The sequence below is a fragment of the Aulonocara stuartgranti genome (genome assembly GCF_965226115.1).
Source record: "Aulonocara stuartgranti genome assembly, chromosome: 18".
Taxonomy (NCBI): domain Eukaryota; kingdom Metazoa; phylum Chordata; class Actinopteri; order Cichliformes; family Cichlidae; genus Aulonocara; species Aulonocara stuartgranti.
The window spans coordinates 17,841,580-17,867,109 of NC_138954.1; the positions used below are offsets into that span (position 1 = coordinate 17,841,580).

Here is a 25,530-nt window from a genome sequence, read left to right on the forward strand (position 1 = left end):
TTCAAGATAACTTACAAGAAAAACAAAAAACAAAATGCTGTAGTGCATGAGTCAGGGATCTGGGATTGTCACGCTTGTTAATCCAGCAATAGAAAAACAGAAACTCTGCTCACTTTTTTTAAGGCTTTGTTTGGAATAAAAATAAATAAATAAACATAATTAGCCTTGAAAAGGCCAATCCTTTAGCAGGTCATTAAACTCCCCCAAATTCCTGACACTATAACAGAGGACATGACCTTAGCCAGAAACAGCATAATGACCATGCCTCAGTCGTCAGTTCCCAAAATAGGCTATTTCATAATGAGCCTCCTTTTTTTGTCATTTCATTTCTTCAATAATATTTGAAAGAATTTTAAAACCAAGATGCTTTAATGTCATGATGTGTGTTTATCATTTTGCAGTGATAGTGTCCACAATCATTCTCATTGTCTATGATTTTATTACTTTACTTACTTTGACGATGACCCCTAAAGAATAAATCAAACATTTACTCTGTGTTAGACTTTGAATCCAAACTGCACTAAAACACTATCATGATGGCTCTTTTTGTCTCTGTGAAAGGTTATCCTATGGTTTTGATCAGGACATTATTGGATTGCAGTATTTGAGCACATTAAATGTGGCCTACGTGAGATTACTTAGTTCTGGAATACTGAGTGCTGTGAAACTGCAGTGATAACATTTTGCAGCTCATGTGTCACTAGCTGGTTTGTGATACAGACACCGACAGCCAGAACAGCATCACACCTGTTCATGCAGACATGAGCTGACTCATATCATCATAAGGGGCGGATCCTGGACACACCTGTATGAGTTGCTAGGGAGTAATAAGCGAGCTTGAATGATAACAAACAGCACCGCCGCAATGAAGTGATGGTACAAGGGTTGACTGGTTTCTGTTGACTCACAAGCATGCTGGATTACAATCAAAAGCATTGTGTGAATGGAACATTTGGATAGGATACAGAAAATAAACCCTGTGATTAATGATTTATTTTTTTGTTACCTGGTAGACATAGTAGAGTACATAAAAAGACAAAAGAGGAAAGGTCAAGATAAAGTAGATTTCTAATTCACTCATTAGATGTTGCACAATACAATGATAATTAATAACAGGCCTTTAACCATGAGAAATATGTTTTCCTGTATTTTGGGAGAATTTTAGACTCTATGTAACAGTCAGGTGACACCACAAACATTATGAACATGTTCATATTTCACCAGCACTGACTTTTCTGTAAATAATAATAATAATAATAAAAATATTTTTGCTTTGGATGTTGCGTGGTTTAAAAATGGTCTGCATACACTACAATGAGAAAACAGCAGTGCTGTTGTTCCAGTCTGCCGCCAGGGGACATCAGTGTGCAACAAAAGACTACAAGACACCGCAGCCCATTTGCACCCTTAATCGTCCTTCCATTGCCCTCCAAAAAATGGTCACGCTTCCAACCCACGGTAAAATGTATAATGTACAATATGGGTCATATATAAAAGATGTTTGCATGACATCAAAGTTTACCTAAATATATTTATTATAATTGCTTTATTATTAATCGTTTAGGAGGAACTGTACACACCTGAAATAATAATAAAAACAAACTAAGTAAGTAGTAAATGCCTTATTTGAGAAACGAAGAAAAAATACTGTTAAAAAGTTTTAAAAAAGATTTAAAAAAAGAGAGACAAAAATAAATAAATAAAAATACACATGCACTAGCACATAACGGCCAGGAGGGTGAGGCATTGCCAAATGCACATGTGGTGTAGATAAGGAGTCTACCATCACATGGTCAGATAAATATAGGTTATGAAGATATGAATCGAACCTCCCCGACAATTAACCGAGAAAAAAAAAAGTTATTTATTCAACATGTCTGTGATGTTGAATTTGTATATTTGGGGGGGGACTAAGTGACCAAGTAAATGTAGTCTTTAATTTTGTGACTGTGGGCCCTGATAATAATTATCATAGTGAGTTATGAACATGTCTTCAAGGTTTAAAAAAAGGGATTTGCTCAAAATTTCACTGAGTAAAATGGTTGCTATTTAATGTGGTGATGCTTACTAGTGATTACTGCAAAACCGTTTCTAAGCTGTAGTCCATGTTTTGATTAAACATTTTAAAAGCAAAGTAATCATCCATCTGGGGTTCTGGGGTGATGTTAGGTTGATATAAGGCGCTAAAAAAAATCTGGAACACAAACCTGAGCTGCTGGAGGTGGCCAAATCATTTATACAATTTAATAACCTCAAATCTGGTGGTGAAAAAAAAATCGATGATTATTTTCACTACTTTAAGAAGAAAAAAAATAAAAATATTTTATCCGTACCATATGAGCATTGGTTTAAGTACACTTGAACATACTAATTTATATCTTAGTTATAAACATACCACACAGGGAATCAGGGGCTGCCAGTGTTTAGAAGAAAACCTACGTGAGTTTTTAATTACAATAAGACAGCAGTTTGTGGTCATCGTCCCAAGCTTCTAAATAAACGTTGTTATGTGCTACAGTTCAGTCTTAGACAAGGTAAATTATTGATTTCCCCGTCTCTCTTGGAGTCAGGCTACAGTTAACTAGGAGAAAACGAACTCCGTTTACTTTCAGTTTGAAAGCAAATTAAAACCTGCTCCCACTCACTTAATTGTCCCGAGTCATCAGTTAAAAATCAGCCCACTAATTGGTCATATTTGTGTAGACCTGAAGCACTACTTCTTATTGCGCGTAATACTGTTTGCTCAAATTGCTGGCACGCACAGTTGTTTTGTTTGCTGGAAATATAGGCGGGGACAACACTACAGTCCCTCCCCCTTCCCATTACAGAACATAATCTTACCTGTTGTTGATGTTTTAAATCTGAGAATATGTGGTTTTTATCTATGGTTTACGCTTAGACTACTTTATTATACCCAATCCTTAAATTATAGAAATATATAAATAGGCTACAAAGAACACCGAGACAGCAATGTGGCCGTTTATCAAAAATATATAGCATCACTCAGACAAACTTTGTACTAATTCCTTTTTTTTTCTTTATGCAGGGCCTATTTTAACCTATGTGATTACATTACGGTTCATTGTCTGACTGCAAGAGAAAGTGGTAGTTACCACTGGTTACAAGTGGCCACGTTAGGTTAAAGTGATTAGCCACATCCTACATGGGCAGGTGCGTTACCTGTGGCTTTCCCAGGAAGCAATTCTTTCGCTCTGGTGCTACAGCTCACCTTCACAAACAGAATCAGCCGACAGAAAAAAGCGTGGGATAGTTTATGTCGTCGTTTCCCAATTCATCGCAATCCGCCTTTTGTTTCAGGACGCGTGTCTGCAGTCACTCCCGCACGGGTTTTGGTGTCAGACGGAGGGAAGTGCTTCCTGATAATAAGGAGGTGCGTCTTATTTCCATTCCAGTGATTGACTGCGCACGGCTTTCACCGCCGGAACTGGAGGTATTGACGCATTGTGGAGTCGACAGGGGGTAGCACTGCAACCCCGGCTTCGCTACACAACGGAGGCATCTGTAGGGGAAACCGCGATGGCCGTGGTGCAGCTCGAAACGGGGGACCATCAACCTGAGAACGGCTTCGTGTCACCCGAAACCACGTCGCCGGATTTGCTGACACGCATCGACAGCTCTGTTCTGCCATTTCTAGGTGGATTTGGGAAGTACCAGAAACAGCTGATTGTGCTGACATGGATTCCGGCGTTATTTATTGGATTCAGTCAGTTCTCTGATAATTTCCTCCTCGCCCAGCCAAACAGCACTTGTATCCAGCCTTTGGCAAATCTGACTAACCATAGTAGAGCTCATTCCTCGCTGTTAGGCAGGCCAAAAAACATTAGTGAGCGACCGGATCCAATTTATGTCAATGGAAGTTCCACAAACAACATCACGACCAGAATGTCTTGTAACAACAATGAGTTGACATTCGAGCTGCACACAGGACTTAAGGAAAATGTGGTTACTAAGGTAAGCTATCCATCTTGAGGATAGGGTGGGGGGTCCTTTGTATAATTTGTTATGCATCCTAATAATAGGGTCGATATTACATTAGTAAGATGCGCTTATTAACGCTGCAGTTACAGTGAAAAAACAAAACAGTTAGCCTTAAACGGCCAGGTTAAAATTCTGTCTGATTGTGTTGTGAAAGCACCTCGGTAGTGGTCGTGGTTATGCCTCCATTGTTGCAGTCTTCTCTCCACTTTGGGGCGTCTAGCACCGTCATCTCCAGTGCGGATTTACACAGCCACGAATTGGCTCACGTTGGACCTAAAAGTAGTAGGATTCAGGTGAGGGCATGCATGGTGCTGACAGTGAGTCATCGCACCATCTGACACAATGGGTGACCTGTCACAGAAACAAGCCACCATTGGCACATGGGGCAAACTGCCAGGGCTAGTGGAATTTGCCGGTCGGTTGTCGTAATGGATATAATAGACAGGGAGCATTTGATTTGGAGCAAAGGTCATCACTGTACTCTCTAGAATAATGCAACCCCATCCCTGATCAAACATCACTCGGCCAATTGCTGTCCTAACCAAACAGCAGTAAGATAATCTTATGGCTCTCATATTGGACACTTTCGGGTTGTTTGTGACTCAGGATTGAGGCCTTTGCATTCCAACATCTGTGCCTGCAGTCTTTGTAGTTGGACTGCAAGCTGCAGGAGGAACATTTTATATCTCCTTTTGCCAGTCTGCTTGTCTCCAGCTGCAGATGCTGCATGTGCATATGAGGATACAAACATTATTATTTTTGTACAAGAAAAAAGAAGAGCAGACCTTTTTCATTATTGGAAATATGCAAAAAATAATACTTATTAATTCTTAGAACAAGGTGCAATTAAACCTTAGAAATAATCTAAATGTTGTATAATCAGTTTGTTTAAAACCTTTAATGTCCACTATTGCTGTCACACACACACTCAGTTGAAGAGCACAGCAAGTCACATTCTAGCTGGCAGCAGCTGTACCTTTTCAAGGGTTTTTAAAAAAAGGATGAGCTTGGAAGCTTCACTGTATTGCACACTGCTCGCCTCCATTGTGGTGTCTGCTTTTCATTGATAATGTCCCTTATTACAATAAAGCAAATAAAATGCAGCTGTGGCATTTTAATTTAGCTGTGGGAGCTGGGGCAGTTGAAATCTTGATTTCATTTGCTGTCCACAGGGTAATTTGAGGGCCGGGGCTGCATAAAAGGCCAGCGTGATAAACTGTTCTCACGCACTAGGGGATTCTCACAAGTGCAGCTGAATATAAAGTCATACGTGAAAGAATTTGACTGGGTGGATGCAAATTACTAATAATCAGAACATTTCAGTTTCCCTGTGGCTAAAGCTGAAAACAGGTTTCCCATATGAAGGCTGATGATTTGAAAACAGTCATTGCTCTCTGCTCACGCTGCCGTTGCAATTTTGTACATGCTAAGATTTGTGTTGACACTACCACCTCTGCAGATCAGTAACGGGCCTGGACAGTTGCTAAAAGTGTCTGGTAATGCTCGTCTTCTCTAACTCCTGGCTGTCCACATTCAGACAAGGTCACGGTGAGGAGAAGCTGAATCGAATGGCACGCTGTCAAAATCCGAAATTGAAGCAAAAATATCTCTTGTGCTTGTACTTGTCATTTTCTTTTTCTATTTTGACACTGTCCCTCAGTCTTCCAGGCCTCCTTTTTTGCTCCCCCGCCATAGAACACAAACTATAGAATGTAGCACTCGAATAGGAAGTGATGACTTGGCTTTTATCCCTGTGTTTGGATTGCCACAGAAAAACTGCACATGCCTGGGTCTGAGCTATCCATGACACACTATCCCTAAAAAGCAGAACAGAGTGCCAATTCTGACGAAACGCCTTAGTGTCTCTTACACACTGTCTGAAGACAATCTAATCCCACACTGCTCTGCACGAGGTCGGCACTTAAATACTTGTAGATATTCAAACTCTGTGCCATTTTTCCGAACTTGACACGTGATGAGGTGCCACTGCTCACACAGTGCTTTCTCAGGGTGACACAGAAAGAAGACAGCGTTGAAAGATCCAAAGTGGTTAATGTGGAGACCCATCCTAATTGAGTCAAAGCTCTCCTCAGGGTCCTTCTTAATTGAACCGAGCCTTTGAAATCAGAATATACCATTACTCAGACACAGTCTCTGTGCAACCTACCCTACTCATCTTGCTTTGGGATGGGCAGCAGCTGCACATACTGCCTGAAATAGTGGCCTGTGAACCTCTTCAAATGACAGATTAACCTCTCTAACTCATGCTTTATCAATTTGGTTGTTGTATGATAATCGGATGCACCGGGCAGTAAAGGACTGATGATGATGTAATATTTACATGATGGATTCTCCTCTTGGGAATTGGACTATCATGACACTTTAAAAAAGAATTACTTTTTCATTGTCAAAAACTTAAAACAAAACAAAAAAAAAAGATGAAGTATCTCCTGATGTGTCTCTAAATTGCACTGCATTGCATTGTAAACCAGTTGTGTATTCCTCGCACTGAAATCAACAAGAAATGGCATTTTTAAATAATAAATGACCTAAATGATTAAATAAAGAACTGCTAATTGCTGAGCTGAAATGGTTAGCCAGTTAATCAGTTAGTTAATTGGAGCCCCGCGCTTTATTTAATAATTGAGAAATATAATTGAGAACATTAGAATAACTGTTAGGAGCAGACGGATTGATTAACCAATCAAACAACTGTTTAGCTGTGCCCGTACTGCACTCATACAACTGTGCCATCTTCATGTTGTTCTCCTCGTAGTGTAGGTTAGGTTCTTATGAATGTGATAAGGACGCTATGTTTTAAAAGCCTTGGTGGGTACACCCAGACACGGTATCTCTAACTCGAGGCTGCACACCCATAGATCTGAAAGATGATACTGTAGCTGAACACCCATGCAGGCCCCTCTGCTCTGTGTCCCTTCATGCTGTTTACCCAGCTGGTTGGCTCCTTCCACAGACTCTGGATCAGTGCGGGACACTTTGAAATAGCCTCAGCTGTCGAAAGGCGACGACCCCGCTGCAGATACCCAGTCAGCACACAATGACAGCCTCTCACAGTGTCAGCTGGGAGGAAAGATGCTTGTGTGACCAGATGATAAAACTCTGCTGAGGCGCTGTGTGTGTGTGACAAGAATGTGTGCTGTGCCGCTCTTTTCTGATAAGTGCTGTTTTGGAACAGGGAGGGGTGAAAGCTGTGACCCTTTGCTCTGGTTTAAGTTTGTGTTTTCTATGGATGGTGTGATGGAATTTGGGTAATAGGAGTAATGGCTTTTCAATACATATGAAGTCTGACTGTTGACAGATATATGTAGTTGTGCTAACTATCAACAACAGGAGGGCATGAATAATACATGGTCAGGCAAAGGTTTGTTGTTTCACAAGCTGTCACTGTTGATCACAGTAAAATAACACTGCCATCAGCCAACTTGTCAAACATGGTATGGTATCTTATGTAATGTTTAGCATAGCCTGCATCTGAAACATGTTCACACTGATAATGTGACATCAGGTTCAGTCCCTAAGGCTGCAGATCCAGCATCACATGTGTAATGTTTTGACTTCTTTTACCCCATATTTTCAGTGTGTTATGGGACGCATACTATAGGTCTATGTTTTTCCAAGAACTCACCCTCCTTATACAATAGTTTGTTATATCCTCACCCAGCTACCACCACAATATAGGGTTTCACCCCTCCAGCGGTGGTAAAACTTGCACTTGGAAGCAGACAGAGTCAGATAACCTCAGTGATGGTCTGTTGCTAGGCAGTAACTATGCAGCAGTCTCTCCCTGTGTTTTCTGCTGTCTCCTCACAACTGCTTTTGAGCATTTCTTTCCCTCTCTCTGTCTCTCTCTCTCTCTCTGTCTCTTTCTATCCAGTTATCTTTTGCATAAATGTGTTCCCTGCTTTATTTTTTTGCTTCTCCCTCCATATCTTTGTATGTTCTGTGGTTACATTGTACAATTATGCCTCCTTCCCCCTGTGCTTGCCTTCATCTCTCTCTCCCCCCCTCCCTCCTCTGTGGCCTGCTCCCTCTCCTTTGAAACCCCCACCCACCACTGTGTAGTTCAGCGAGTGCAAAAATGTGCAGCTGTGGTTGAGCATCTTCATCTCAGTGGACTCGATGGTCTAGACTGATCACTGGTGGTCGTTCTTTTGTAAGAGATCAACAGATTTCCTTGAGATTTTGACTGATTTGATCTTAGCCCTTTCATGGTTTGCATCTTATCTCAGCTAAGTGATTCATGTGTACAGAAGCAGTCTCTCTCACTGACTTCTATTCATTACTCACAAAATGAGCAAGACAATAGCAAGGAAACAAGTGACAAATCAAACCTGACAAAAAGCATGGATCTGACTCAAGGTGATGATGAATCTAAATTTTAAAGATGCTATTTTTCTGTTATGGCTTAAATATTTGTCATCCCATGTCTCCCTGGCTTTTCTAAAAACCGTATGCCCAGTAATGGCTGTTGCACAGATAAAGAACAAGGTTTTAGTCAAAGTTCGAAACAGAGTTAAATGATCTAGAAGTAACCTTAATAACAGCTGGTCAAGCCTTCTACTGTAGAAAGGTCCTTTATGAACACAGGATACAGGGACACATACTTTATGAAAGGAAGGCCGATAATACGGTCCAACAATTCAAAGAGACATGTTAGCTGACTCTCCCTGGGAACAAGCATGTAATACAACTGATAAGTGACAGAAGCCATCATGCAAATTACACCCGTGTTTTCCTGCTTCTGTTAAAGCGTGTTAAAATGCAGATATTTTTGACATTCAGCAGGTTTTTTTTTTTTTTAATTCACATGCAAAATAAATGGGCAAAATAGGAATTCCACAGTGTGTGAGCTGTTTTTTCTTCTTCTTTACATTAAATCTACAGATACATTATGAATGTTTTTATATGCTCCTATAAATTTGTTGCCTTGTGTGTACTTGCACTGAGTCTTTAGAAAAATGCTCTATAAATAAAGATAATTTGTTATATTGAAATGATCCAAGTGGTTGTTGTGTAACTCTGTCTGCAGTGGTTACTTCCTCATGTTGAGTGCTGCTCTATTACCAACCTTTAAAAATGATCCCTGTTTCATTTTTAGGCTGACTTTGTCCAAATGAAGGCAATGGTTAAAGTAAAAATATGAGCAGACAGCAGGGTGAGCTTATTTATTAGTCAGTCCATTTCCTGACTAGTAAGTTATATTCTTTTTGTAAATTCCATTTTTTAATTTTTTAATTTTATTTTTTAACTAACATTCATATTCTAGACTGGTTTGGTCACTTTTATAAAGGTTGCATAAAACAGCCTGGTATATTAAAAGCATTGAGCAAAGTATGTAACCCCGCTTTTTGTAATTTGTAGGATTCTCTTTTCCAAAACTTTTAATTACCGTTAAAGTTAATGAAGGCTTTGAAATAAAGCACATTAATGATGCCAAGCAATCTAAATGAAGCCACAGACAGTTTAAATGCCTTTAACACACGTAAGACATTGCTGCTTTGTCTGTAGCGTGTGATTTGGGGAATGCTGATGTTCGTGTTTTATAACACTGGTCATCTGTCTGTGGTCGCCTACATATGTCAGTTCTGCTCAGTCACCAGTCTTCCAGCTCTGCTGATACATGTCGTCATAGTGTGTTTTACTGTAGATTGAAATGCGAGTTTTATTTTGGTAGTCTCTCCAGCTTCCAGTTTCTGTTTTTTATAGTCTTTGCTGTCTTGTGGTTGCGCAAAAGAAACTTGTTTTCTCCTCTGCGTTTTTCTGTGTCTGACATCGATACTGAAACCATGCATGAGTGGCATGTGTGAGTCATGTGACTGCTTGGTGGCTCTGTGTAATTCCTGGGGCATTCCATTTTGAGCACGTCACTATGGTAGAGTTTACGATAGGTTATGACCCTTCAGAAACAACCCAAATACAAAAGTAAAAGAAACAAAAAGCCTTTTGCTAATTTCACTTTGTACTTGAGCGTATGGTAGACTTACTACATACATAGACTTGCCTGAGCCAACCTTTATGTAAATTTGAAAAAAGCCCCTCCCCCCATCCAAACTACTACTGCTACAGCAGATGATCTTAAAGTAATGTCCTTCAGAGATCTAAAAAATAAAAACTGCTAAGACCTGACACAGGACCTGGGAGATACATCTAATCCTTCAGCTGGGCCATATACTCTTCACTAATGCTTTATTATAAATGGTCTCAGTGGCTATCAAGAAGCCATTCTTAAAGAAGCAAAACTGGGGGGAAAAGGCTGTGATATGCCAAATTACACAAGAAGTGGGGCTGTATTTCAGCCAGTGGTGTTGGGGATCTTGTCAAAACTTGTACAGAAAAGCGTACAATGTAACACTTCCACTCATGGATTGACCTCCCCAGAACCTCAACATTATTGAAGCGGTTGCAAATTATCATCACAGAAAAGGAAACAAAAGGCAGCCCACGTCCATTTGAATGTACTTCAAGCAGCCTGGGGACTCCTGAGGACTGCTTAAAAGAATTTACAAGAAAGCATGCCTAAGGTAACTGGAAACTCCTTTTAACCCTACAACCTAACCTTCCATGTGACCTGACATGCAGCTCCTGAAAAGTATAACTACACGTCGGGATGACACAGCCCACAATGACTGAATGGCTTGGAAGGTTAAGGTGAAAGGTTAAAAGGGGTTTCTGGTTACAACACAAGTTACACACACAAAAAAAAAAAAAAATCTACATTGTATCTCTAAATCACACTTAAGAGAGTTCAGGCTTTTGAATAAACGCTGTTAAAGAATAAAGATGGGCAGACTAAATAATAACTTTTCATAGATTATACAAATTCAGTTTTTGCCTTTATATACCGCATTTCCACATATGCTTACACACACATTAGTACATTTTTTGTAAACGTGCCAACTTTTACCCCTTCCTCAGATGCATAATTATTACAATGCCAGTGATAGTCAAAGCTGTAAGTTCAAATCTAAAACGTGCGTGTTGAGTCTGCTTGTCACAACCTCTTGCTGGAGAGAAAAAAACAGGGTGTACCTACATGCAGAGACAAGTCTACACCACATCGTTGTCATATTCTAGGAATCACTTTTTTTTCTCTTTTTTTTTTTTTGCAGGGATTCAGTCACAAAGTAAAAGTAGAGTTACTGTATTATAGGTCACCATCTTGACAGCCTACATAGAAACAAAAATAAATGATGTAATAAGAAAGTGTTTGCTTATGTGGAGTTAACCTTGATTATCGACTTAAGTAAGGTTCTCCAACTAATAAAGGAAAACGCCTAATGTGTAATTCATCATATATATATTGCATTGCTTTTGAACCAGGCAGAATGTAATTGAAGAATTTGTGCTTAAATAAGTAATCATAAGTGAACTATAGCGAAATATCATGTTTGGCAAGATGCTCTGTTTTGGAGCATTGGTGTCTTGTCGGGATTAAATAACAGAAAAAAAATATGTTGATATTGTGTCAGTGTTGCTATAGACTAAATACCAAGAAGCTCTTCTGTTGCAGGGTATATCCTTCTTACATATCAAAGCGTTATGAGTGATGATATTTGTCAATGAATTAGACAAACTTAGAGGTGAATGTTAATCAAGAGATAAAAATGCAGCATACTCAAAAAATAATATTGATCTTTGTCCTCTACATTATCTACACAGCATCATTTTCTTGAAACTAATACCTGTTTATTTGTCTCTACAGTGGAGTCTGATTGGTGAGTCAGCATGGAAAGTCCATATTGCAAAGTTTTCTCTGTTGGTTGGATCCATCTTTGGATATCTGGTGTTTGGAATATTAGCAGACTGGTAAGACTTTCACACCATCCTTAATTGAAAGATCATGCAAACCTTAAAGGTGTTTTATGCTTATTACAAGTGTCATTTTTGCTCTTACCTTATTCTGTAGGTTTGGCCGCCACCCAGTGCTGATCATATCAGTACTGTTCATGTTGGTGTTTGGTTTTACTGTGGCCTTTTCTAGGAACGCCCCCATGTTCAGCACATTGCGTTTCTTTGAGGGCTTCTGCCTGGCAGGAATCACCCTTTCTCTCTACGTCCTTAGTAAGTAATTCAGTTACTCCCTACTAAAAGTCCCTTGGGTTCCTTTGTCAAACACCTTATATCCTCAGGTAGTTGCTAAGGTTGTTTGTTCATTACATGAAAGAAAACAATGGAAGGTTTCCTAGAAAAACACAATAACAGTTTTGTTACATGAAACGGCAGCTTTTCAATTCAATTCGGGTTTTATTTATATAGCGCAAAATCGCCACAGAAGTCACCCCAAGCTTTACAGTGTCAAGTAAAGACCCTACAATAATACAGAGAGAGCAGAGAAACCCCAACAATCAGATGACCCCCTATCAGCAAGCGCTTTGGCGACAGTGGGAAGGAGAAACTCTTTTAGTGGAAAGAAATCTCAGGAGAGAAATTTCTCCCTGCAGAAACAGGGTTAGGGAGATGCACTCAGCTGCCTGCCAGTTGGAGGTGAAGGAACAAAGACAGGACAAAAGGCACGCTGTGAAAGAGAGCCAGACATTAATAATAATCTATGATTAAATGTAGACTGATATATAAACACATTGTTAGAAAATCTTACCTGTAGGTAGCTTGTTAGTTGGCTAACTTACACTCTGTTGTGTTATTTGAAAATTTCAACCTCCAAGTTGCTCTTTTTCACAAGTCCAACTTCATACAGCTGTTTAAATATTCATATGATGGTTATACACAGTCATAAAGAACTAAGTACACGTCATGAATCAGTATCTTGTACGGCCACCTTTAGGAGCAATAACTTGAAGTAATGGATTTCTGCTTGACTTAATCAGTCCCTCACTTGCTTGTGGAGGAATTTTGGCTCACTGTATTGCTTCATTTCTTTGAGGTTTGTAGGCATTCAATTATGCACAGCTCTCCTGACGTTCTGCCACAACATTTCTTGCAGGATGAGGCCTGGACTTGAGTGGGCCATTGATTGCAACACCTTAATTCTTTTTTTTTTTTTTTTTTTTTGTAGAAAATCTGCAGATTTTAGGCTGTGCTTGGGACCTTAGGCCCTCATTCACTAAAAGTACTTACACAAAAATCTGTGCACAATTTGCATGTACAAAAGTGTCACACATAAATCTGTGATTTACCAAAATTTTCTTACCCGAGTTTATTTGTTAGTACTAGTAGTAGGTAAATTAGAATAAATTCAGGTTGAATACTATTACTACTACTGCTACTATTGTTACTAATATTAATGCTACTAATACTAATAATATGATTGCTAGTTTTTGGTCATTATTTATAATTTTCACAAACACCATAAGCCACAAAATACTTGGACTCCACCATTTAAAAAAACAGGCTTTAATCCTTTGGTTTAAATATATTACATTATTCTCCTATATCATCTTATCAACAGTGACTTCTACCATTGTTGGATGTCATCAGTTAGTCTAATTTTTTGACTAAGTGACTGCTGATTTATTTATTTATTTTCTTATTTGATGCCCCCACTTAGGCCAAATTGAATGTCTTAGGCCAAAAGTCATTTCAAAGACCAATATTTAAGCCTGAGGCTCAATTTTTTTTTTTCCATGGGAGTGATGACTCTCTGGAACGCTGTGCCTTTTCTGCCTTCCTAAACACCTTCCTTATAGAGAAATTTGAGTGTGGCAGTTGGTATGCAGATTGCACCAGGCTGTTGGTCTGGAATGATTCTGATTTACTACCATACACATAAGAAAGAAAATAGGTTGGTGCGCATGCTTCATAAATCTGACAGTAATTTATTTTGTACGCACGTATTTTTGGCTAAGGGTAAGAATGTTTCCACACACATACTAGTAAATGAGGAGCGTTGTCCTGTTCACTTTTGGTCAAGGTTTAGATGTCAGGCATTTGACTCTAGATTACTTTGGTAAACAGAAGAGTTCATGGTCAGCCTAATGACTGCAGGGTGCACATGTCCTGTGGCTGCAAAGAAAATGCCAATTCATCACCCCTCCACCTCCGTGCTTGACAGTCAGTATGAGGTCTTGAGGTCTGATATCTTTTGTTTGCTTTTCACCAAACATGGCACTGTGCGTCATGGCCAAACACTGGCGTCTTTAGTCTCATCTGTCCAAAGGACATTATTCCAGACATTTTATGGTTTGTTCAGATGCAACTTTAAAAACTAGGCTGAGCCTAACCTATACTGATTCACTCTTTTTCTCAGTGTTCTACAGATTCTAAATCTGTATAATCTGGTATGTAGCTCAGGTTCTACAGACCTTTTGCAGGTTTCTGAGCAGTGCACAGTCTTCGGGTACATTTCCAGGAAAGACTGTGGTTGTGTTAACACTTATCTGAATACCCCATACCAGCGAACTGCCCAAACCTCTGCTTTCATTGAAGTGGTCACACTTATTAATGATGAGTTAATCAAGTGGGCTTGATTAGCAGCATCTGGCTGCTTGCTGCGTACCCTCTTAATTCCTATGGAAGCAGTAAGGGTGTACTTGATTTTTCACATGACTGTGTAGTCCTTTCTGGAGTACTTTCTTTTTCATGCGACTGTAGCTAAGTAATGTTAATGGAAATAGGTTTAAGCTAACAGCTTTCTGAAAGAGCTCATAATTTTATAAGAATGTTGCCTTGAAAAGAGTCTGCTGATTAAAAGCGCTTTTTGGCTGGACTGTAATTAAACTTCTGTAAATCATGTTAAGGGCACGACCCAGTGCCATCACCATACTTAATTAAATGTGCTACAAAGATAATTTGTTTACAGTGTGTACCTGGATTTGAACTTTTACTAGGTGCCAAATTACTTAACTGCTCATGCAAATGCTTACTGCATATGAAAACCAGTGTATTCATAGTACTTGTTTTTGTTTTTTAATAATGATAAAGTAAAAACATTAATGTAAAAAAGCAGTAGATCACTCAACAGTTATTCACAGTGTCCAATGCAAGAACTGCTTGTTAACAAATCAAAATCTTCCCTTTCACTCCTCTGTTCATTCCTAAATAACATATTGGTTACTTGTTGGTCTTGGTGGTTTAGTTAAACTGGTTTGTTTTCGGTTTGGCTGCTTGCAGAGGAAGTAAGAGCCAGTTTGTTTACACATCATGATCAGAGTTCCTTGTTGATACTGTGCGAATCAGGTGTATTAAGTCTATATACATCATACAAATACGTGTTTGCTTCGGTGTCTCTGTCTATCTGTTCCCTCTTTGCGACACTGTCACTGTTTTTACTAACAAGCTTACATGCTTGTCCCCCCCCCCCCCCCACCCCCAAAAAATAAATAAATAAAAAATTATTCCCTGAAAAGCCTTCGGTTAATCCAAATTGCAAGAGGTACTGACAGGGACCCGAAAGAGAGAGCACATTTCTCCTGTTTTGGCTTCCCTTCATTGGCTTCCTGTTAAATCCAGAATTGAATTCAAAATCCTGCTCCTCACATACAAGGTCTTAAATAATCAGGCCCCATCTTATCTTAATGACCTTGTAGTACCATATCACCCTATTAGAGCACTTCGCTCTCGCACTGCAGGCCTACTTGTTGTTCCTAGAGTATTTAAAAGTAGAATGGGTGTCAGAGCCTTCAGTTTTCAGGCCCCTCTTCTGTGGAACCAGCTTCCAGTTTGGATTCGGGAGACAAACACTATCTCTACTTTTAAGATTAGTCTTAAAACTTTCCTATGTGATAAAGCATATAGTTAGGGCTGGACCAGGTGACCCTGAATCTCCCTTAGTTATGCTGCAATAGACGTAGGCTGCCGGGGGATTCCCCTGATGCGTTGAGTTTTTCCTTTCTAGTCACCTTTCTCACTTACTATGTGTTAATAGACCTCTCTGCATTGAATCATATCTGTTATAAATCTTTCTCTCTTCCACATTATGTCTTTATCCTGTTTTCCTTCTCTCATCCCAATTGGTCGCAGCAGATTTGCCGGTGGTTTCTTCCTGTTTAAAAGGAAGTTTTTCCTTCCCACTGTCTCCAAAGTGCTTGCTCATAGGGGGTCATATGATTGTTGGGTTTTTCTCTGTATCTATTATTGTACGATCTACTGTACAATATAAAGCACCTTGAGGCAACTGTTGTTGTGATTTGGCGCTATATAAATAAAATTGAATTGAATTGAAGGTATTCCACTTTAATACTTGCCTGTAGCCGAGGATAGTGATCAGCTGAAAGAAGAGTAATTATGTTGCACTAACCTATTAACATCTATTAAACTGAATGCCTATGCGGGCATAAATTCTCATTACTTACAAACTACCAACCTGCTTAGCTCTAAATTGAACTTTTCATTTTCATTTACGTGAACCACCATTTTTTTCCTCCTTTAATCTTTGTTACTTCTAATCAATAATCTAATAAGGACAAAAGTGGTTGTCTTCACTACACTTTCCCATCACTGCAGGAAGAGTCTGTAGACACTGTAATATTTCTGGAGATAAATCATCTCTCTTAATGTGACCTTCAATCTGAACGGTAAAGTAATAGTTTGTGAATATGTTGTGCTGTGCTGCGTCCTAGTAATTGGCGATGCAGTTGATGAACGTTCTCGGCTCAGCGGTGGATCCTTAAGAGCCTCTTTGGCTACAGTAATTGACCAGTGCAGAGGCAAGGGAAAAAGGACAAATGAGAGAGAGGGAGCAAGGACGAGATGATGAAGGACGGGGCCCTCAGCATCCTTGTCATTCTAATTTAATCCACGCTGCGTACCTTGAAAAGCTTTACAGCACACCCAGAATGGTGGGACTGTTTTTGTCTGCTCCCAGTACAAAGGGGTGAGATGGAAAGAGGCAAAGGGGTAGACTTGAACCCATCAAATTTAAATTAACCTGACATTTAGTCATCGTTTTCAACAAGTTTGTGGTTTAATCATCCTCAGTAGAGTGGTTGGAGAGTTTTGGAGTCATCATATTTATTTTTTTATGTTTTTTCCTCCCCTCTCGCTCTCTTTTTTACATTCTTTTTTTTTGTTATATTTGTCATCATTAAACAGACTGCAAAACGGAGAGTCAAACAAAACAAGAAGAGTAATTATTGAATAGTTGAGCTAGTCATTTGTAAATAAAATGGGATCATCTCAAAAGCTTCATTGCAACATTCCAGAACCATTTTAATGAATCATCTCTAGTCAGAGACCAAGATAACATTTGTTCCCCTGGTTCCAGTGAACACACAAGTGCATAAAAATTAGTTATACACTTCCTCGTTGAAGTAGCTATTCTGATCAAGAGAGGAAATTTTAGTTTTTTGCAGAGGCGCTATAAGACGTAGCGCACATTCTACATAACCTACAGCATAAAATATGCACACAGATTACTGTTAGATGTTTTCCACTTTAATCGCATTCAATACTTTTTCGTATTTGATCTAATATAACTTAACTTTGGCTTAACTTTATTGCAATCTAAATGGTAGTAAAGTGAATAAAGTTGTCATAAACATGCTGTAATTTGATGTGTTCCTTCTCCTTTCTGGGAGGTCTAGTGTTTGCCAATAATATATCAAACATTATATTTAGAGTCTTTATAGCTTGATAGAAAACTAACCCTAGAGGTAGTTGGGTTCATCATAAATCCCCAGGGCCAGGACTGGAGGTGGATAACGCAATCATTGATGTTGATCCATTTGCATTAACTGTAAACAGAGAATCTTCTCAGTTAACTTGCTTCAGTCTGTCATTAGAATAAAGATTACTAGTTCCTCATTTACATATAAAAATGAGGCAGTTAAACCCAAACAGCAGTCTTACAGTATTATATAATAATCCTTCCATGATGGTGCAGGGTTTCCCATTTCATTCCATACTTATTAAAAACACATTCCTTAGCAAAAAAACAACAAATCAGTTTCAGTAGGATTTGTATCTTTCTAACATCGTTATGATTATCCTTTTATACTACAGATCTTTGTAGTCCTGCTGCACTGTAAGATGTAATACACTCAGGTTGCGCAGGGATTAGCTGGACAGCTGTATGTTTGATCTTTGTGCAGGTTTTGTGTTGCCATACTGCCGCCCTTATTTCTAATAATGTTCGGCCCCTGTCACGTGATATTTTCCCTGCAGCCACTCTGTATTGACAAAACTGCTCTACAGCTGCTCGAAGAGTAGGAACACGGTCATGCAGTAACATGTTGTTAGAGAGAATGGATCATTTTATTTTGTGGAAAACATGCATTGCCTTCGCAAGTGTGTCACATATTTAAAAGTTTAGGAAACATTGTAGTCTTGACACTCAGTCATATCACATGCAGCATTGTAAACCACATGACCTTCGTTTGTGGCTTGCTTTGTTTTATCCTGCTTTCAACAGGAAGCCAGAGTCAAATCCCAAGTTCAGCTGTGTTTGCACTGGAGACATTACACTAATCCCCCATTTCTCATCCATCCATGTGCTAGTTTCATTATATGCACCATGGAGAGTGAGAAACATCATGTGCAATAATTTTGATCTAGAAAATCTTATGATGATTGCAATCTTCCTGTTTAATTTGACTGAAAGTTTTAATCATCTTTATTTAGCTAGTATATGCTAATGGAGTTAATAGAATACAGCTCCTTCCCACCCACCCGTGTATATTATTTCCTTGTGCCTTTGAGGCATCATTCAGGAAATCCATTAGTCTTTGACTGTTGTAAGACTGTGGAGCGACTGATACATATCTTCTCTGTTGTGCTAGGGTTCCCAGTCAAACTCCGTCTCACTGCATGGTCCAACATAGCAGATGCAGAGTGACAGCTATATGACTCTTACAAAAGAGACACAATAAATTTAAAAGGAGCATTTTCTGGTTGTGTGGAATAAGGCAGGTTGTGGGAAAGGTTGATTAGGCTAAAATAAAATAAACCGATCAAGAAGATTGAGAGATTTGTGGAAGTTGCACAGCTGCTAGAGTAGCATTTTTCACATCTGAAGAATGCTTGACTAAGAGATAGTGTGATGCAATTACAGCAACGCCACAAGTGAAGTGTTTTGTATATTAACATTAGCCTCTTTCATATATCAACCAAGTTGATGCATCTCTCTACTTCACTGATTCGAAGTATAACGAGCACAAAAGAAAGGCCAATGGCTATAGAAAGTCATCTGATGCAGCGCTGCTATTTATACCCCACTGCTCCATCAGTGTAAGCTAGTCTTTTTAGCATCACGCCACAGGCCTCATTGTGCTTATAGCTTTGTGGTGCTGCGCACTAATGCATTTTTACAGTAAACATCAAACCCCTCCCTTACCCCTGCCACACAGTTTCCAACCCCCGCCCCCCCACTTACAAACAGGCTTCAGCTAGCTGAGTCATGGTAGCAGACTGCACAGGCTGCTGGGGAATTTTGTGATCAGGTTGAGAGCACAGTGATTCTGATCTAGGGCAGTAGTCCACAGCCCTTATGACTGTGTGAAACATTTATGAGTTAAAGTAGTTTCTCTCTGTTACAAAACACTGCCAGATTAAATGTTTTTGTATGTATAACTGTGCACACTAGCTCAATGTTTTTCATCTTACTGTTATGAAAGAAGGACTAGTTTGCATCAAGCTTACCTTATGAAGAAGAATGCTTGCTCACTTTCTGAATTATTTGCATGTCTAATCATGTCATGGGTGTGTGTATAAGAGCCTAGATGCCTTAATAGAGAGAGAAATGAAAAGCGACGGAGAAAAAAAATGACAGACGTTTATCTGTTTTCCACGTAGAGCCCATCTGAATGTTGTAGTCTTCATGACTCGTGTGGTTTGGGGGATAATGGAGAACTCACAGTTGTTAGCTGGCGCAGCTAACTAGTTTTTAGCGCATTGTTTGTTAGCTTGATTTGCTAGTCCACCTTTTTGTATATTTACAGATTTGCAAACTAAAAACCAGCACAAAGTGTCTCTAAGGGTTTGAGCCAACATATGCTGCCAGAATAAGTCTACAAATGCATTACAGCATTGAGTCTCTATCAGAAGAGTGGAAAACCATTGCTCCAGAAAAAGATATCCCCTCATTTTGATGGCGAGTACTGTCAAACACATCAATCCTGAAATCACTGTTCACTCATGTTCACTTCAGCTGGGATCTGGCACCTCCAAAGTCTAGTGTATGAAAATGGTTGCTACCATTTAAAAAATAAATTACTGGTTACAGCCTCACCAGATGAAAAAAACAACACACACACTTTGCTTGGTTACGTAGTATATCTTATGTTAAAGTGGGACTTTGACAGAAAAAATTATTATTAAGTTCTGCACTGAAAGTTTTTTTTTTTCTTTCATATTTGCTCTTAGATAAAATGCACACTACACACTGTGTTGTCCCAAAAAGACTTGGCTTTTGTTTAGCTATAAATTTCAGCAGCAGTGGTTACTTTGGGGAAAAGGGGCATTGTTTTTATTTGCATCAGTGTGGAAATATTGCTGCTGACATGCCGAGAGACTCGCTGTGTGGATATTGTTTTTACTGTCACACCTTTGGTATATGCACTGGGCTTATATGTGTAGCTGGTAAGTACACAGGTGCAACTGGAAATTATCTAGATGGACAGAAAGGGGAAGTACAAACTGCATGACATGAACTGTATCATAGCACTCTTCAGCACATTTTTTTAAAAGTCATACGGTGTGGAAAAAATTCAGAAATAGGGTGTCAGAGGAATTTTCTTTTTTAAATGCCCAGAGCAAAAAAAATTGGTTGATATTTTTACAACATGCCATTGTGAGATTTGATGTTGCACAGTGTCCCTTTAGTTCTCTGCTGGGATTTTTTTCCTTCTTTCAACAGAGTGGCAATGCTCTTCTGGTCAGGCTGGATGATCGGTCTTTTACACTTCCTGCTGCAGTGCTCTGCTGCCTTTTGTCAGTTTAGCCAGGCCAGGCTAACCCTTTTCTCATCTCTCTCCTCTGTTAGCTGATATAAGGTGCTTCCTGTCAGTGGCACCCTCCACTTACAGCAAACATTTATCTCTTTCACTCATAAAGATACTCAAGGCACAAAAAAAACAAAAACAAACAGGTCTCTGCAAATTCATTTATCCTCAGTGATTTCCTTTGTGTCTGGGGCGAATTCCTGCTTTGACAGACGGCGTTCTTTGTTGGTCTGCTTATTCTCCTTACTGTTCATGTAATTATTGCTCAGTGTGGGCAAGATCTGGACTATTAAAAACAGAATTTTTTCGTTAAGCACCAAGTAGCTATGTTCCCTAAAATCACAGCTAGGTCTGCCTCACACCACTGCTAATATAGTTTACCAACATTTGGCAGACCATGCTAATTCAACTGTCTTTTCATTCTGTATGCTTAGAATGAATTAAAGAAACTGAACGGTGAAATACCCTAAAGAGGCAGTCCGGGTATTGAGTGGAAATTCTTTCACTCAAAAAACAAACAAAAAACAATTGTTGCTGATGAAACACTGACCACAGTCTTCCTCATGATCCACTTTAGCTGTCTGCTGATAAATGAGTGGAGGGTTAAACTCTGAGCAGGGTTAAAGTTCCCTTTTGTGCTAAGATTACATTTTTGGTGGCTCAGCAAATGCACTTTGCTAAAACGTTAGGCTGCATTTATTTTTAAGTTTTAAAGCAGTAGTACTGACCTAAGGGTCATGTTCTAATTGGCCCGGAGTGGAAATAATTTTAAACCTTTGTTGCATGACATAACCTCAAACTATCTCAAACCACAAATTCCTGAGTGAAGTCCAGTAACTGGTAAAATCTTTACTGGCAACCTTTGCACTTTCTTTTGATGAGTGGAAGAAAAAAAAAATCAATGCAGTTTCAGTTCTTCTTTGGTTAGGCTGAAGTTGTGTTTAGTTAAGCAAATCTAGGACTGTGACAAATGTAAGCTCAGTCACTCACAAACAGTGTCTTCTGAACAGCCAGGAGGTTGTTTTGTGTTGATCTTTCTTTAATGGAGTGGTTTTGGAATATGCTGTGCGCCAACACAGCACACTAACACAAGAATATACTCTCCAGGTGGGGATTTACTGTCCTGATTACTGAGAATTTGAGGACATGAATCAAAGGAAAGGGCTTGTGGATAGCTGGAATTGTTTGACATTCTGCTCGGCTCCTGAGACTAATCAATAAGCATGACCTTATTCTTAGTCAATAGCCCCTATTTGGAGCTTGAAAAAAGGGAGAGAGGAGACATCAACATTTTTGTGTGTATAAAAATACACAGCAGGCAGAAAAAATAAAGTATCAAGGTTATTTACCAGAATGACTTATCAGTTTGCTCTTGTTCATTTATACCCAGAATTACGGTAGTACAATTAGTACAATTGTCTAACTGCACTAATTCTAAAGAAAGGCCACAGGAGAGAGAGACAAGATAGTTTTACTTTGCCCTTTAATTGACCCAGGCCTTTAACCTTGTCAAGATAAATGTTTTCATGCTCTGTTAGAGAACTGGCTTTCTGCCATGTCTTCTTAGGTGATTATGTTGTACTAAAATATGAAGGATATCTTAAGAGCGACATTCCTTTTTTCTCACAGACTTTCATGGCTAACTGCATGGCAAACAGCTTGTACATCTATGCCAGTAATATTTTATTTCTTCTAGATGTCCTCCACAAAGGATAGAGTTTACCCCTATTGGGGGAAAAACACCTTATTTGATCTATAGTAATGCCAGCCAGTTCACCCTAATCAGGGAAATGCTGTTTGCTGACAATGCTTCACTGGTCTGCCACTCAGAAGAAATGCTTCAGACGTTCATCAGAAACTTTAAACATGCCTGATTTGAGTTTAGCCTCACTAGGCATTTCCATCTGTGACCATCCATCCTTTGAACTTTAATGGTGTATTGATCATGCAGTGAATGGCATACCTGCCCAGTAAGGTTTGGATCAGCCTGGTGGCGCAGGGGCTGATCATTCATATATATATATACAGTGGGGCAAAAAAGTATTTAGTCAGCCACCGATTGTGCAAGTTCCCCCACCTAAAATGATGACAGAGGTCAGTAATTTGCACCAGAGGTACACTTCAACTGTGAGAGACAGAATGTGAAAAAAAAAATCCATGAATCCACATGGTAGGATTTGTAAAGAATTTATTCGTAAATCAGGGTGGAAAATAAGTATTTGGTCAATAACAAAAATACAACTCAATACTTTGTAACATAACCTTTGTTGGCAATAACAGAGGTCAAACGTTTACTATAGGTCTTTACCAGGTTTGCACACACAGTAGCTGGTATTTTGGCCCATTCCTCCATGCAGATCTTCTCGAGAGCAGTGATGTTTTGGGGCTGTCGCCGAGCAACACGGACTTTCAACTCCCGCCACAGATTTTCTATGGGGTTGAGGTCTGGAGACTGGCTAGGCCACTCCAGGACTTTCAAATGCTTCTTACGGAGCCACTCCTTTGTTGCCCGGGCGGTGTGTTTTGGATCATTGTCAAGTTGGAAGACCCAGCCTCGTTTCATCTTCAAAGTTCTCACTGATGGAAGGAGGTTTTGGCTCAAAATCTCACGATACATGGCCCCATTCATTCTGTCCTTAACACGGATCAGTCGTCCTGTCCCCTTGGCAGAAAAACAGCCCCATAGCATGATGTTTCCACCCCCATGCTTCACAGTAGGTATGGTGTTCTTGGGATGCAACTCAGTATTCTTCTTCCTCCAAACACGACGAGTTGAGTTTATACCAAAAAGTTCTACTTTGGTTTCATCTGACCACATGACATTCTCCCAATCCTCTGCTGTATCATCCATGTGCTCTCTGGCAAACTTCAGACGGGCCTGGACATGCACTGGCTTCAGCAGCGGAACACGTCTGGCACTGCGGGATTTGATTCCCTGCCGTTGTAGTGTGTTACTGATGGTGACCTTTGTTACTTTGGTCCCAGCTCTCTGCAGGTCATTCACCAGGTCCCCCCGTGTGGTTCTGGGATCTTTGCTCACCGTTCTCATGATCATTTTGACCCCACGGGATGAGATCTTGCGTGGAGCCCCAGATCGAGGGAGATTATCAGTGGTCTTGTATGTCTTCCATTTTCTGATGATTGCTCCCACAGTTGATTTTTTCACACCAAGCTGCTTGCCTATTGTAGATTCACTCTTCCCAGTCTGGTGCAGGTCTACAATACTTTACCTGGTGTCCTTCAAAAGCTCTTTGGTCTTGGCCATGGCAGAGTTTGGAGTCTGACTGTTTGAGGCTGTGGACAGGTGTCTTTTATACAGATGATGAGTTCAAACAGGTGCCATCCATACAGGTAACGAGTGGGGGACAGAAAAGCTTCTTACAGAAGACGTTACAGGTCTGTGAGAGCCAGAGATTTTCCTTGTTTGAGGTGACCAAATACTTATTTTCCACCCTAATTTACGAATAAATACTTTACAAATCCTACCATGTGAATTCATGGATTTTTTTTTTTCACATTCTGTCTCTCAGTTGAAGTGTATCTCTGGTGCAAATTACTGACCTCTGTCATCATTTTAAGTGGGGGAACTTGCACAATCGGTGGCTGACTAAATACTTTTTTGCCCCACTGTATGTATGTATGTATATATATATATATATATATATATATATATATACACACACACCGCGGATCACCCCGTGCGTGGGACTGGACGGCCAACACGTTAACGAGCTAACTGCGCTAACGCACTAGTACCCATCAATGTAATTGAGCATTGCGTGGCACATCCAACATATTGTTTTACTTTTGTCCATTACGCGCTTACCTTCAGGGTCATATGTCACATGAAAACCAAAATGGTTCCAAACGGCAGATCTCAATGAGGGTGGGGGAGGTTCAATTTGCCATGTTGCAAGGAGAGCTTAACTTCTGTCTCGCTAGCTTGCCCTGCGCTCAGTGAATCTGCGTTCGACTACTCCGCCTAGGCTGCACTGTGCTTTTTAATTTAGATTTTTTTTTTTTTAAACTTTGACAGCATTTATGGTGTTGCCAAAGGCAAAGTATCAAATGTTTATTGTAGGTTTCTTACCTTACTTTTTAATGTGGTCACTCAGACTATCTGTAACCTTTTTTTGCCTTACCATGTAATCAGACAATGCACTCTGTAAACCACTTTAAGCATACCACAATCTCCAGAGAGTGTGCTCCAACTATTATCACTACACACACTGAAGGAATTCCATTTGGAAATACTGTTTAACTAAAATGTTAAGAGATTCTTCAGGATATTGGTTAGAATCTGCAAGCTATAAACGTTACGGTCCAGGATTGATTGGAACTGCTGGAGGCACTGACACAGCCTCATAGTCTGTTCATTTTAACTCATTTCTGTGTGGGATGTTATTTGTGTTTAGTAAGGAATTAGTAGCAAAGGGATATGCACACCCTGCCTATTTCCTTTTCACTTGATGCGGAAGCTGTGGCGACAACTATTTTTGGTGCCTTCTTTTAAAACAATTAGCAAAGAAATATGCAGATTTCAGCTGTGTGACAGATGTACAGCTGAGTTGATCCCATTCCTGATTTCACTGTGATTATTTCCTTTCACTGCTGTATGTGACTATAGCTTGCTTTACAAGTATATGACTTTTTTTTTTTTTGTCCCTTTTTAACCCAC

The 25,530-nt window shown here is 39.6% G+C and overlaps 1 protein-coding gene across 1 annotated transcript in view; it reads left to right on the forward strand.

The window, feature by feature from the left end:
- LOC309693686 (solute carrier family 22 member 23-like) overlaps nt 1-25,530 on the forward strand; it is a 41,076-nt gene continuing 15,546 nt past the window's right edge. Inside the window, exons 1-3 of the mRNA XM_082513143.1 lie at nt 1-3,972; nt 11,723-11,826; nt 11,927-12,081. Coding sequence (XP_082369269.1) covers nt 3,538-3,972; nt 11,723-11,826; nt 11,927-12,081 — 694 coding nt within the window. The 5' untranslated portion in view covers nt 1-3,537. The remainder of the gene's footprint in view (nt 3,973-11,722; nt 11,827-11,926; nt 12,082-25,530) is intronic.